The sequence below is a fragment of the Saccopteryx bilineata genome, chromosome 1 (assembly GCF_036850765.1).
Source record: "Saccopteryx bilineata isolate mSacBil1 chromosome 1, mSacBil1_pri_phased_curated, whole genome shotgun sequence".
NCBI classification, from domain to species: domain Eukaryota; kingdom Metazoa; phylum Chordata; class Mammalia; order Chiroptera; family Emballonuridae; genus Saccopteryx; species Saccopteryx bilineata.
In genome coordinates, this window is record NC_089490.1 from 364385186 (window position 1) to 364400704 (window position 15519).

Below are 15519 nucleotides of genomic sequence, written 5' to 3' on the forward strand. Positions count from 1 at the left end.
AACTGAGCCAGGAGGTGGTGATGGATCTATAGCTGAAAGATCACCTAGAGTTAGGCAGAAGTTTATAATGACCGTGTTCAAGCTGAGCCCTGGAGAAGCCAGGGAAGCTGGTGGCAGAGCCAGGAGGCCTAACAGAGGAAGCCACCCCTCTAAGACATCGTAAGTCAGAACTACTTTCCCCTTCTAACTCTCGGGAAGCCTGGGGACATCATGTCTCCTTGGTTTGGAGGTCCATGAGATGCCTGCGCTCTGTAACCAGGAGGGCCTCAACTCACCCCCCTGGCAACCCCTTGGCTCAAACCCTTGCCTCCTTCCATGAGGTTCTGCTAGATGTAATTTCTTGGACAGAGTGAATCCCTGTACCTCCCTCACTCACACCCTGCCTTGGTGACCTCAGGGGAAGCAGCTATGGCTATGACGTTCCTGAGAGGAGTTGGGGCACCCCACACCCTGAGGTGACCTTCAGCTATACTTTCTGGAATTCAGCAAAGTCCCTACCACATGGGCTTCATTTCCTTCTATCTTTCTGCTGAGAAGACACTGAAGTCCCGCTCAGCCCGTTTCCTGCTCCCCAGCCTTGGCTCCAAGCCAGCGCCTGGCCATTGGATCGTGTCCTTCATGTCAGAACCAAATCCCAGCACTGGGTTCTGTTTCGAATTCTTGAATAGGAGCCAGAACCTTATGGTTTTTTATTCGACAGTCTTCCACACTCTCTCCTGTAAGCTGGAAATACGTTTATTTTATTGATAGTTCAGAGTGAGTTTTGTGGCAGCAATCTTAGCAGCAATGACAGCAGGAGCAAGAAGGGTGGAGAGAGAAAGAGACTCAAGAGTCAAGTCCTATTAGATTTCAAGGGAGGAGTCTTTCAGGGCTGGGAGAGACCAAATTCACAGGGCCAGAGAGAAGACATGAGCGTCTGGTTCCCAGGGGCCCTCTCCAGAACAGTTGGCTACAGTCTCCTGCACATTGGCCGTCCGAGGAGTGGCCAGAGATGCTCCCCAGGCAGCTCTTCTGCAGGGCCCATGGGAGTCTGAACCCTCTGCGTGCTGGCTGTGGGTTCCCAGTGTGCCTGCAGACTGGCATCTCTCAAAGCTGGTTCCAGGCTTTGTGTTCAGAAGGGTGGGTCCAGGGCTCACTGGCTTCTAGTGGTGAATTTGGTTTTTCCTTCTAGACTTCAGAAGAAGGTCCTGTGGGGAAGACGAAGCAGACCAGGAAGGTGCAGGCCTTGTGGGTGCACACTCAGCCCAGGGAAGGGCCTGACAGCAGGGCCGACCCCCCAGTGGTACCAGGCGCTGACAGCCCCTCTGGGTGCAGGCCCCTAGCAGCTATGCACCAGCCATAGCCACAGCACACAGGGGGCCACAGAGAAAGCATAGGAACACTTGGGATGAGGTAGGAGGGGACCAGGAGTCAGAGGGGCTGGGGTGCCCCACAAAGAGCAGATGACCGATGGCAGGAAACATAGGGCCCCTGAAGCTCTCCCAGAAACCACGGCACAGCAGGCACACTGTCTTGGGAGCACGAGGCCCTATGTTTTGAGAAACACGTAACAGAAGAGCCAGCAAGTCCAGGCTTGGGTCTGCCCTAGATGCTGCCAGACCACACGAACACCAGTTCACAGCCACCTGTCAGCTCTGTCCATGGTCACAACCCAGTCGCAGGGTGGGAAACATCCCAGAGCTGGCTCCCCAGTGTCCCACAGGTAAGAATCCCAAGCCGAGGGAGCAAGAAGGCACAGAGGACAGTTTGGTCTGAGCAGGGCTCAGGCCACGACAGATCACCACAGTACATGAACACCCCAATAGGCCAACCCTGGTTCTTTGGACTAGCCTTAATTGCCTCAATTGCCCTGGCTCTGCCCAAGCCCGGGGTGGAGAGGAGCAGAGCTCCCAGAATGTGGCACCCCCAGGAAAGGGGAACTCCAGGTTGTGTTTCCCTAGGTCCCCTGGCCTCATGCCCGGTCTGCAGCACTCCTGTGCCCAGCAGAGAAAGGTGCTCACTGCTCCATCCTGCGCATTGGGGTGCTGCGTGGGATCCGTGGCAGGTCCCAAAGGCTTCGGTCTGTCAGGATGCCCAGGTCGCAAGCATGCTACAAAGTGGGCTCTGCTCAGCTGCCCTGAGTAAGAAGGCCTTTGAGTCTGAGAGAATCCCAACAACAGGCCTGGGCGGCACCTCAGGAATGGTGCCTCGTGTGCCCCTCCAGACACCAGTCCAAAGAACCTGCCGACGGCACGGCAGCCGACGGCCACTACATGCAGCGTGGACAGACGGGGCCCTGCAGCCCGCCTGCCTATTCACCGTGGGGGGCTGCCAGGCTCCAGCTGCAGGAAGAACCCGTGTCTAAGCACGGGAGCACGGTCTTCAAGGAGCTTTGGGACCGGCTGGGGGCTTTCGGCTGCAGAGGAGGGAAGAGAAGAGCTACATACGCAGAGCAGAGCAGGAAACACAAAACAGGGCTCCGTTATTGCCAGGCAGAGCTCCACCGGACCTCTCCCTTCACGCGGCTGCTGTCTAGGCCCTGGGTTCCAGAGTGAATTGCTACGAGACCTTGATTTCTCCATGACAGGCACAGAACTCAGCCTCTGCTGGGAAGGGAGAGCAAGCAGGGACAGCCATGACAGGCAAGCAGAGCGCTAGGGAGGTGATGTGATAAGACAAGGATGGAAGTCAGGCATCACAGAGGCAGATAGAGACAAAGAGACAGAGAAAGGCAAAGAGATAAAAATGGATTCAGAGACTCAGAGCCAGAGACAGAGAGAAGCAATCAAAGGAGAGGGTAAGAAAAAAGAGGGGGAGGATGAAGGGAAGAAGGATGATGGGGAAAGAAGGGCAGATGGGAAAGAGAGATTGACAGGAAGGATGGGGAGAGGGAAAGAGGAGAAGGAGCAGAGAGAGAGAGATGGGGATACACAAAGAATGAGACAGACACTCACACAGATACAGCGACAGGAACGAAACAGAGAAATGGACATATCGGGAATCACAGAGGAAACCGAGACCGGGCCAGGGCCCTTTGGAGATCCCGCAAGTGAGGCCAAAGCCTGTGGGCCTGCAGCTCAGAGACTTAGCAAGAAGGAGTGCAGTTACCTATCAGGGAGGCTTTCCAGAGAGAGAAAGACAGAAATCTTTAAAGTAGCTGATGACAGTGCAGGGGATGCAGTTGTGAGTGAGGAATCAGAAGTCCTGAAGTTTTGTATCAACTTCTTCATTTACTTGGTCTGAGACCTTAACCTCTCCGGGCCTCAGTTTTCTGTATGTAACGAATTTGACAAGATAGTCTTGGAGGCTGACAATGAGAGTCTTTGAGCTCTGACAATGCTCGAAGACAGTGTCTTAGTTCCAGGCTTTCTCCAGCCCAGGCTTTCTAGGAATGCTTACTACTAGAAGCTGTATGCTTGGGCCATTCCTTCAGGTTGAATAGAGGCTGGGAGTGGGCTGACGGAAGGCAGGCAAGAGTCTGGAAGAGGAGGAGGAGGCAGAGGAGCGGTGGGCCAGGCTCCTGCACACACTTACAGCTCATCATCATAGTCCTTCGCGGGAGAGACGGCAATGACAAGGTCGATCCAGTCCTGTAGGGAGAACGTATATGGACTCTGGGGCATGCTCAAGGATTGATGGCCTAGAGTGTCTGGCCCTGACACTCCATTCCCATTCCTGGGTCCCATAGCCCAGGATCAGCTGGCTAGGACCTTCTTCCCATGGGAAGGTAGGTCCAGACGGGGCTGGAGGGCTTTCTGGTGGGGAAGGGCCTCACTGTGCAGTCCCACAGTCTGGGGAAGCTTCTAGTCTCTGTGGTGTCAGAACCACAGAGGCCAGGATTGCCAGGCTCTTGATTGACATTAAGTTCCCAAATGCTGGTCTGTGGACCAGAGCCAGGCAGCAACCTCGAGATCATGGGGGCAATTTCTTAAAACTCTAGACTCATGGACTTGGCCCCTGGAAATCTGGGGTAGGTCCTGGGAAACAGTATTTTTAACAAGGTCCTTGGGTCATTCTGATGCACAGCCAATTAGGGAATTTCAGGCCTAGCTCTCTGATCCTAACACACGATCCCCTCGGTGGATCACTTCCATCCTTGGTTTATTCTTCATTGTCCATCCTTGACTTGGATGTATCCAATAAAAGGTATGTGAGCTATCACTGGGCCCCTCTACCATGCAGTAGCTCCTAATAGTGAACTGATATCTCTTCCCAGGACCTCCCTCCATCCAGTCCAGTTCTGTTCTCAAGAATCACAAAGAACACTCTGGTCCCTCTACCCTAATGCAGCCCTTCAGATAATCAAAGACAGTCATCATGTTACCCGTAAGTCTTCTCTTCTCCACATCCCTTCATGGGGGTCCCAGTCCCATCTGGTCAGCTTCCTCGGCTCTGAACTTAATACCCCAGGCTCGGCTGCCTGCATACAGTTGCACAGGTTGTGCATTGCACAACATGAGCGGGCACCATTCACACTGTAGTCGGCAGGAGGGCGCCCCCTCGGACTGTGCAGTGCACAGCCTGGGAGATCTGAAGTGTTGGCCCTGACCCAGGTGGGTGTCTAATGAGCACAGAGCAGACTACCATTAGCCCCTCCTCCATTCTGGGCCCTCTACTTCCGTTAATGCTTTCTAATAGCCCCAAGCACTCTCTCCATTCCTGGTCAGTGTGCTCTTAGAGAAGACCTTAAGTTTTTTTTCTTGGGTAAGTTGCCACACCTGGTCTTCTGGAGTCTGTATTTGTATCACTTGCTTTTTGGATTCAAGATCGGGAACTGACATTCATTTTTCTGAACCCCACATTGTCAGATTGAGACCATTGGCTGTATGGTGTATGTGGGTTGCATGCGTTGCCTGGACCCTGGACACCTGCCCTGGAATGGTGCACCCTCACTGTAAGGCCTGGCTGCAGAGGCCAGGTTTGAGGCAAGCAGGCGAGGGAGGGAGGCAGGGAGGAGCTTCATTCTTACCCCCTGATTCCAGGCCTTCTGCAGGGTAGCCTCAGCCTCAGCCAGGGTGTAGTCCGTCACGATTTTGCCATTGATTGCCATGACCTCGTCCCCTTTCACAATACCACCTGCAGGGAAGATGAGTTTGATTGACAACCGGGCTGTATGGGAGATATGCCTGGTCCAGGGCTTGGCTAATGGGGTCAATGCAGAAGGAGCCCGACTCCTGGATTCTGAAGCTCACACAGGCTCGGAAAGCACGAGGGAGACAATCCAGCAGCTCCTCAGGGGGCGCCTCCTTCCCACACCACCCCCATGCCGCTACCCTGCTCAGCAGAATAGGGGTGCCAGGGGTGAATCTTTGTCACCACGGCTTTTTCAGGGGTCTCTGCCATTTCAGAGGGAGGGAGACCTGCATTGCCAATGAGGTTGCTAGAAACACAAGCTATCTCTGCAGGCTGTCCCGCTCTGTGCTCCAGCCCTGGTCTGCTTCCGGTCCCGGAGTGGTCCGAGCTCTTTCCGGCCGCACGTGCTGCTCCTCCTTCAGGTCCCGGAGTGGTCCGAGCTCTTTCCGGCCGCACGTGCTGCTCCTCCTTCAGGTCCCGGAGTGGTCCGAGCTCTTTCCGGCCGCACGTGCTGCTCCTCCTTCCGGTCCCGGAGTGGTCCGAGCTCTTTCCGGCCGCACGTGCTGCTCCTCCTTCCGGTCCCGGAGTGGTCCGAGCTCTTTCCGGCCGCACGTGCTGCTCCACCTGGCCCTTCTCTTTCTTCTCAACTATGTGAGAGATGAAACGTCTCCTCCTCAAAGGTGTCTGCTCTGACCCCGCTCGCTAAAGCCGACCTCTCTTTTTATTCTATCACAGTAGCCTGGTCTTTTGCACAGCACATTTCACAATCTGTAACCATGTATGTAGTAGTTGACTGATGGTCTCTTCCACAAGACTGTCAGCTCCATGAAGGCAGGAATTACCTTTTTGGTTCAACATCCCCAGCACAAAATAGGACTTCAATAGATATTTCTTGAATAAATGTCTAATGTTGAAGGTGTTCCTGGATAAGATGACCTGTGATTTAATAAATCTGGGAAAAGCAGAGTTGTAAGCTAACCAGTTATTCACGGCAGGACTTGTCAGAACGTTGAATATGCTAATATGTATGTGGCTTTCCAAGAAGAGAATAGATTGTGAATGATTTTCCATGCATCTTCAATTTCAGAACTTTCTTTTCTCTTCTCCCAGTCCCGGGGTTCCCAGAACACTCTCTGGCTTTGTTGAAATAGATCACCGACAAGAAGCCTTGTGGGGATGAAGGCCCATAGGAATGTGGCGTCTGTTACTAAAGAAGGCAGTTGTGGAGCCTTCACCAGCTGCTGGTATGTCCAAAGCAGTGTGGGACCGAACTGCACACAGCAGTTCCTATGGATAGTGGCCTGGGGAGAAATGACTCTCACTTTTTCATTTTTGTACAAACCCGCAATGGAGCCTAAGGGGCAGTAAGGCACTGCTTGGGCTGGGGCTCTGTAAGGTGAGGAAGGACCCAGGAAAAGTCAGCCACCCACCTCGGTCCTCTTTCCCTGCTAGACATGGCAGACAGGAGGTCTCTCTTGGCCAAGCATCGACCCGCCCCTCAAATGGCACAGAAATAAGACAGGGGAGGTGGGCGTGGCCAGGGCAGGCAGTGGCAGGCAAGGCAGCTCCCTAACTGAGTAAGCCTCCCTCCTATAGCTGAAATGGAGGTTCAGAGTGTGGCAGTGAGGGGCCTGAGGTCACCAAGGCCATGAGTGGCAGAACTGGACTTGCTTTAGTTCCTCACAAAAGCCTGGCTGCCAGCAACGAGGTAACTTTGCCATCACGTCACGCCACTCCCACCTCAGGCCCTCACCCACCCTCCCTCTGCCACCTCGGGCTTGTGGGAGAGCCTGACCCCAGCCTAGACTACCCGGGAGGGATCTGATCAAATGATTCCCTGCTCTGGACCAGCAAGGCCCAGGCTCTTCCTCTGAAGACATTTATGCCTCCACAGAAAACTTAGGAGCACTGAAAAATCTCTTGGACTTGGAAGAAGAAATCACTAATGGTGAAGGTTCAGACACTGTCGGACAGGTGAACGGGTGGCAACCGGAGGCAAGCATCTGTGCCTGGGGTCCACAAAGGCTTTTACTGGCTGTAGGCTCTCGAACAAGCACTTTAGCCTTTCCATGCCTCAGTTTCCTAAGCTGTAAAATGAGAATAAGAGCGCCCACTTTGGGGATTGTTGTAAGGATTACATGAGTTAATACACACAAATGACTTAGACACAGGGTAACGCGCCAGGTGCTCAGAATAGCATCTGGCACACGGTTAGTTCTCATCGTTATTAAAAGGATGGGCCGGGCTCTGATGGGTTGTCTCCTGCTTTTACATGTACTGTTCTCTTTCCCTGGAAAGTTCTTTTCCACCTTCCCCGGGGCAACACTGATACATTTTAAGGCTCAGCTTAGGCATCACCTTTCCAGAGAGCCTTGCCACCGTCCCCCTTTCCCTTGGTGGGTTAGGGGCCCCTCAGAGCTCCTACAGCTTCCCTCCACCCTCTAGGTCCCTTGTCAGCCCTTGGCAGACCACGTTGTTATCATCAGTACTTGGCAATTCTGAGCATGCTTTCACCACCAGATGAGGAGCCCTGAGGCACGGTGGTATACGGTTTGGCTGTATACCCACAGGCCCTGGCACCACTGCATGCCCACAGGCAACCTGTAGGACTGAGTGGATGGGTGAACTAGAGGGGCCATTCTTGAGCAACTGTCAACCCACTCCAAGGGGCAGCTGTTGGCTTTCCCGCAGAGCCCTGTATAACCATCATACCATCCCCAAACTGGGACACGGCTGGTCCCACTCACCATGCCGCTCAGCGGCGCCCCCTTCATAAACAGCCGAGACGACCACCTTGCCGATCGGGGAGTCCACACCACCTTCCAAGGCCAGGTCTAAGGATCCCTCCTGGTTAAAGAGAAACAAGCCTTAGGAAGCCAAACAGACAGCAGCCTACGGGCACCTGGGCACCAATGAGCCTCTTGACGGGGCCACATAGAGGACAAAGAAGCCATGGGCCGATGGCAGGGCCATAGGGAGAAAATGAGACATGGACACCAAGCAGGGCTTGGGCATGGGGCCCCATCACAGGAGGGGACCCCTCAGGGGCAGAGAGGAGAGTAGTGGGGATCTGGGGAGTCACCCAGGAGTCTCTTGAGAATGGGAGAAGCAGGGAGCTAAGATGGGAGGAGGAAGAGTCAGGGAAGGGTGGTGGCTACCCGACCTCCATGTGCCCAGGTACCTTCTTAATGCGCAGGAGCCGGACGTCCTTCCCTATGATCTGTTCCGGGGTGAACTGGAGGGACAGGGGGAAGGTTTTAGTCTGCCTGGAGGATGAGGGTGGGGCAAGGGTGGCAGGTGCGGGACTTTGGGCTCCACAGAGAACATGGACCCGGGGACCTTTCCCAGCCCCACTGCCATCAGTCTTCAACTGCGAGGTCCCAGACTCCACGGGGGACACATGGGCACACACACAAATCCCAGATACGGTCTTCCTGGGAATACTGTGAGACTGGTGAGAGCATGCCTTGTAAACACACAGCACAGTGCCTGGCACACAGTTAGTGCTCAGTAAGTGTAACTTGTTATAAAATAAAACACACACACACTCCCTACTGGAACACTGTTTGAAAGGAGCCTTCACAGGAAAGAGTAGCTGGGGCTTCCTTGGCGCTCCTCACATGCTCCATCTCATCCCCAGAACCCCCAGACTCCAGAATGTGCCACCACCAAACCCATTATAACCCCCAGCTCCCATTCCTGGGGTCATTCCCTGAAGGGGGTGGGAATTCTCTCTCACCATGGAGTAGGGGTCAAAACCTTCTTCATATTTCCGGAAATCCTGGAAGCAACGGAGGGTATTAGGGCAATAGATCAGAGGCCCCCGGGGGTCACTGTAGGAAACAAACTTAGGGCAGAGGAAGGTGAATGGGTCAGAGGTAGGGGAGAGGCGGCCAGATGTGCCCTGGATGGGGGATGCAGTGAGGAGGTTGGCAGCCCCAACAGCCAGCGTACCGCTGCCCGGGAGAAGCAGAAGGCTCTGGAAAGCACTGGAAGAAGCTAGCCCTGGCCCCTGCACTGTCCCAGGAGGGTGAGCCTCTGCAGCTGGCAGGGGTACCAGCTGACGTCTAGGTGGCCCAGGCAGCAGCGCCAGCCTTGCTGAAGGTCTTGTCTTCCCACAGGCACAGCTTCTTTGGGCCCCGCCTCAGTTCTTCCAGGAGCACCGTGAGGCCAGGGCCCGGCTCGGGGCGATGAAGCCCAGCTTTTCTCTATACAGGGCCCTGATCCCGAAGGGAGACCAATGCTGCTCAAGAGACTGCTCTTCCTGAGGACTACAAAGCCACAAGGTGAGGGGGCAGGGGACAAAGGGACGTCAGGCACCAAGAGGAAAAGTGGGCAGTCTGCGCTTGCCCATGCCCAGTGCTGTTCTAAACGTAATGCTTCTCTAGAAGGCGATAGTGTGAGGCCGGGGAGAGGAGAGCGGAAGCGCAGCCCTGGGGACCTGGCGGGTGCAGGTTGTGGGAACAAGAGCCCTATGATGTAGAAGCAAGCTGGTGAGAAGGGAGAAGGGGGCAGAGCCAGAACACACCCCTTTCTCAGGAGTCACACAAGCAGTGGGAACCCGAGGTCCACAGACTGAGGGGTCAGCCGCACCAAGCCTGAGAGCAGCAAAGCCTCCGTGAGTCCCATGGGAAGGTGGGAGCGAAGATAAGGCATTGTGGGACTGAGCAGAGCCCCCCTCCCCAACACACAGATCCCTTGGCCACACCAGGTGTTCCCTGGGGCCTGTGGTCAGCAACATGGCGAGGCCACAGCCACCTCTATGCCCAGCATGCAGCAGCCAAGCTCTGGGTGGGCACAAGCTGGGGGCCAAATATCAGCAGGTGGATCCCTGGGCATCTGCCTGTCCTCCCTCCTCACTAGTCTTCATCGCCTGGCTCAACCCCAAAAAGCCAGAGTCTCAAGCCTGGCCCAGCTTTGAGGCCACCCCCAGGTCGGTCTGTGGGTGTCAAGGCAGCAGACAGAAAGGATGCAGCAAATCTATAAGCAAGAGAGATTACTGGGCAGGATATGGAGTCAATGCTCTTTCACCGAGGGCCGGCCTACCCAGGCTGTTTCTTTTGCAAAACTTGGGGGTGGGTGCTGGCATTGGGCCTGAGAATCTGCTCTCAGGGGTGGGCCGCATGGCAAGTCCTGTCTTGTGTACAATTAGATCAGTGACTTATAAGCCACTACAGCTGGTCAGCCCTTGAAGAGAAAGCTCAACCCTTCACCCAACAGATGAAGGAACTGAGGCCCAGAGAGGTGACACTCATGCCCAAGGACACTTAGTCAATGGGTAGTAGAGCAAGGGTTCGGGCCCTCGGGCTTCTCACCTTCCTGCCTCTCTCCCTTGGAGACCTGTGTGTGCTCTAAACAACAAAGTCTTTAAATGTCTATTTTATAACCCTGGTACTTGGAGAAGCGGGATGGCGAAGCACGTAGGAGCCCAACCTCCTGGGTTAAAACCTGGGGTCTGACACTTGCTGCAGCATCACAGGCGTGTTTCCTAATCTGTCCGCTCCAGTTTCTCATCTACAAAGTGGGGCTAATAATAGCACTTAACTCCTAATTTGTTGTAAAGATTAAATGAGTTAATATACACAAAGTATTTAGAAACTCTGCTTGGTGTAGCACACCTTCCATTCGCCACCGCCTGTCACTGCCGTCTCGGGCTAGGAACAGCCTTCTTTGCAGACACCCCCATGTCTCACTATGGCTGACACCTCCCATTAGCTTCCTGCCTGGAGTCAAACTCTTCAGTGAGGAGGTTGGCTCCAAGGGCTGGCTTGATCTTGCCCCATCTGGGGGTCGCTCTCATTGGTGGTGAGGCAGCCAATCCAATGGCTGGTTCTGTGGATGTGAGCCCCAGGAGATGGGGAGGACAAGTGGCTGGCTGCCTGACACCACTCACGGGTCAGGTAGGACTTCTGCGGCCCATGCACAGGAGCGTGCTGGGCAGGCAGAGGACCTGGGCCACCACTTTCTCCCTGATGCTGTCTCAGTGCCAGGTGGGGTTGGATTGAAGCTGTATCTGCTTTGAGGGGTCAAGACAGGGGAAGGGGTAGAGCGAAACCTCAGGCACCGAGGACTGGAACAAGAGTCCATCTCAGCCTCTGTGACCCTTTGAAGGTTCCCTCTATTCTGTCCCTCTTTGAACAAACAGCCACAACAGAGCCGGGGCAGAGGGACCCTGCATGGGGTCTAACAAGCCTAATGTTCTCTCCTGATATGAGACCCTCCCCAATCCTTGGAGGTGGCCATGGGAACAGAGCTCTGACCTGAGGCTCCTGGCAGATGGCTCTTGGGGCCACCTGAGAGACTGACCAGAACTCCCACAGAGAGAAGTCAGAATGGGAGGCATGGGGGGGGGGTGGCAGAGAGGACCACAGACACACGACGGGTATCATTTTACTTGTCTGAATGCTGTCTGATAAACCACCATCCTCTTCAACATCTCCTGGGGCTGCCAGGGGAAAAAAAAGTTCCATGCTGGATGTTACCAATAGGTCTCGTCCGCCCCCTGGTGCCAGACCCTGGGCCTGCCAGCCTGGGACTGCCCTGCCAACATCCTCCCTTCACAGACACAGCCTGGTTTATGTTTCAGCCTGCACGGTGTCGTCCCAGACCCAGCAGCTACCCAGTTCTAGTCGAGCAGACACCGCCCTTTGCCGGCAGCCAGAGAACGCGACACAGATGCACCAGCAGGCTGTCACAGGAGCATGAACTTAGCTCTTTGGGGAGCTGACAGGGCAGCTAAAGCTCAAAATAAGTTCCCGCCCCACCCTGCCCTGACATTTGGATAGGGTTTCCCAGAAAGGAGAAGCAGGATTCTGGCATGACTTCTCTCCTATGGGTGGGAGGCCCCGCAGTGGCCAGGGCCCCTGGAGCAGAGTACACATGAGTCCCAGCTCTCTCAGTTGTAGGTGACTGAGTGCAGGCAGACCTTCTCCATTGCCCCAGGACCACACCTCGCACTCCCAGTCCCAGGGAAAAATGAGACTGAAAATGGAGAAAGAGAGTGAATCTGCTTTGGTTACTTCCCCATCTGAAGGGGTCCCATGCCAGGCTATGCCATGACGGGCCTCAGGGGCAGGGGGCAGAGGCCAGGGCAACTGGAATCACTGTAAGTTTTGGAAAGATGGAAATATAGGGAAGTGCTTGCGCTTTGGAGTCTGAGTGACTGTGGAGTAAGTAGTCAGCCCTGGCTTTGTTTTGGGCACCTGACTTAACCTCTGTAAGCCTCAGGCTCCTCAACTGTGAAACAGGGATAGTGACAGGTGCCATCCGCTGGAGTGCTGTGAGGATTAAATGAGACCATGCAGAGCCCGACACATGGTAGCTCATAATAAGTCTGAGCTGTTGTTTTTATTACTTCTAGATGGAGCTCCAGCCTGTTTGGTCAAGTGGGGAACAGGAAAGGCATTGGTCATGTCAATAAACTCTTAAATCCATGAGGATTCATCTTTTGACCAATGAGGAGATGGCACCTGATATGAGTTTGTACCCTACCTCACTCCCTCTCCAACAACACCTGGGGGAGATAGCCCTGGCCTGCTCCTCGGGAGATGCCCTGGAGGGGCCCTGAGAGGCTTACCAGGACCTCGGATTTCACGGCTGGCCTGTAGATGAAGTTGGGCTCCTGGTGGACCATGACAGGCTTGGAGATTGTGGACACGCCAGGGCCTCGTGGAGGCTGTGGGCTTGGGCAAAATGTCTACAGGGGTTAGTTTAAGAGAGATCCATGTGAGGCCATGGTGGGTGTGGGCCAGGCCAGCCGTAGCTCTCTAACACATGCAGATTCACACCATGCCCATGCTGAGCCAGCCTGGTCCGTTCACCCTGCCAGAGGTCCTGGCGTAGGATCTTCAGCAGAGCGATGAGAACGCACTGGCCACAGTGTGCCCGAAGTCAAAGAAACTACGTGGCTCTAGGGAATCAGGGACTTGAGCCAGAGTCTGGTTATGGGGTCGCCAGCAGCCACTGCCACTCAGAGGACAGACTTTCAAGGCTCTCTCAGTGGCCTTGGATGCCAATCAACCTCCTCTCCCCCTAAAGGCTCTCTTCTGGCCGTGGTTCCAGTCCCAGCATCTTCTGTTCCTGGTGGGTGGGCAGTCTCCGGAGGCTGGGGGAGGGCCAGGAGAGCTGATGTGCCCTGTCTGCTTTGCTCTAACCCCCTTGATCCTCCTGGCTAAGACAAAACTAACTGGGTCACAACACTGCCCCGGACCCTTGATGGCTCCCCACTGACTACTGAGTTCCTTGACTTGACCCCAAGGTCTTTCATGAGCTTCTCCACCTTCCTTTACAGATTTGTCCCTCACTCCTTCCCACCCTCCTCACACTGCTAACGTTAGCCTCCAAAACGCCAGGTTTCCTTGTCTCAAGGTTTTTGCACATGTCCTTTCTTCCTGCTTTATCTGCCCAGGGGTTGTGTTGGGGGAGCTTTCAACTTTCCCTGTGCTCTGATTGGTAACGGACAGTGGGAGCTTCAGGGTTCCTGAAGCAATCTGAGAAAGCTGGATCCTGTTTTGAATCTTGATCTTGACTCAAAGGTTGGCAGAAGTTACCTCCAATCTCATTATTGCAGCTTCACCCAAATTTTCTTGTACTCTGATTTGTCACTCATCACAGTTAATGTCTACTGAGCACCTACGATGTGCCTGTATTAATATTCCTCAGCATTAACTTGGAATAAGTTCATGTGTTAACTCATTTGATTCTCATAATAGGTAGGTGCCATTAGCATTTCCATTTTATGAATAAGGATACCCAGATTGATGGGTAACAGATACTCAGTCATTCAGTGATTGAGCCAGGGTTTAAACACAGCCAGTTCCTCCTTGCCACCTTTATGATCCCTGTACCTGAAATGCCCTTCCTCCTGTCTTCCCTGTATCACCCTCCCTGAAGGCTCAACTCTAAAAGCATTTTACTCCACAGAGGTGCCTGCAACCTCCCATTAGAAGGAGTCTCTCCCACAACACCTGACCTGTGCTGATTTTGTAGCTGAATCCTGCCTGGGCAGCTGCTCATCCTTCAGATGGCAAAGTTCTGGACAGCACAGGTGGCCCAATCTCCCCTAAGTCCTTTTCAGCACTGCTCCCCTCTCCCCTTCACACAGAGATGCACAAAGCAGTAGCTCTGTCAATCAATGAGTTTTGAATCAAATTTGTTAAGGAAAAGCTGTCGCCTATCTCGGTAGAGATCACTCACAAGAAGGATGTGGTTCTCTGTGCCAGGCTAATTTAACCCCCTGCAAATCTAGTCCTGGCTGGACTCTGGGGGGAGACATCCCTGAAACAGACAGACTTCCTTTTGAGAGCTGCAGGGCTCAGGACTCCACCAGACGTTCTGAGGGTCCCCTGCTAAAAGCTGTAGTCTTGTCTGTATCTGGTACTTTCTTCACTCCCACTTTTGTTCCCCCAAGTGCTCCTGGATGCTCTGAAATGCTTATCCTGTCCTTCATGCAGAATCTCAAGTCCATGCAGGGAAGGTTAGTAAAAACCACTGATCAGGTACTACTGTCTATGCTCCCCCCACCACCCCTCCCCCAGCTGGCCTGGGCCGCATCGGGTCTGACTCAAGCCTGGCCCCACAGCTAACCGGGGCAGAGGAATGTTTTGTCTCTCCTTCCAGAGAGTCAAAGCTCCATGTCTTCCTCAAGGATTGCCTCTTCTGATACAGTCTTTGGATTATGAACAATTAATAAGAAATACGCCTTTTTGAGAAAGATTACAGTTCTGCCTCCTGTCATCCAAGAAAAAGATCCCCAGTCTTTTAATAGTAAATTTGGAGATTTCTAGGAATCCTCCATCTTCATCATTTCTATAGCTGGAAGATAGCCAGACATTTCTGGGAATTATACTTCCAGCCAATGTAGTTGGTTAGTGCCATAGAGAATGATACCACAGTGTCCTAATACCACATTGGACAGTGTTATTATTTCATTTACAGAACTTCAAGTTGCTCCCCTGCAACCCCTTTTTCCCTATTAAATTGGGAACTCATTGCCCACAGTCAAGTCTTTCTAGGTTAATATCAAGAAATGACTAGCTGTGACACAGAGCCCTGGCTATTCAACACAGCAATACAAGTACTACATTGAATGTCACCAGCCCATCCTAGCCTAAAGGAAGAGAGGGCAATAAACATCGATACACTATTGCTCATCCCAGGTATCATAGACAATTCGGCAAACAGCACAGCACTTCAAAATCAACAGAAACCACACACATGCAGGATGTCCACAACATGCAGTTTAGGGAGCTCATTCCTGGAAAATGGGGTGGGGTGATGTTTCCTCCCGTTTCCACTCACAGCAGTGGAGGACATGGGAAACAGCAGCCCTGCCCACTCCTCCTGCTTTGCTGAGTAGCATGCGGACAGGGCTAGTACCTTTGGGGTGGGTGGGAAGCTCCGCTCAGGGACAGGGGAACTGGCGGGCATCCCGCTGTGGTTCTTTGCCTCCCAGTCCTCCGTAGGGTT

At 53.7% G+C, this 15519-nt stretch overlaps 1 protein-coding gene across 2 annotated transcripts in view; it reads right to left on the reverse strand.

Moving 5' to 3' along the window:
- Positions 1–719: 719 nt before the first annotated feature.
- The window catches only part of USH1C (USH1 protein network component harmonin), a 51514-nt gene continuing 36714 nt past the window's right edge, over positions 720–15519 (reverse strand). Inside the window, exons 16-21 of one of the 2 annotated variants that reach the window (XM_066251059.1) lie at positions 8792–8833; positions 8234–8287; positions 7800–7899; positions 4949–5055; positions 3514–3569; positions 720–1187 (exon numbers count right to left, since the gene is read on the reverse strand). In XM_066251059.1, coding sequence (XP_066107156.1) covers positions 1175–1187; positions 3514–3569; positions 4949–5055; positions 7800–7899; positions 8234–8287; positions 8792–8833 — 372 coding nt within the window. In that variant the 3' untranslated portion in view covers positions 720–1174. Of the gene's footprint in view, positions 1188–3513; positions 3570–4948; positions 5056–7799; positions 7900–8215; positions 8288–8791; positions 8834–15519 lie in introns of both variants that reach the window. The other variant, XM_066251060.1, reaches the window with a different exon arrangement.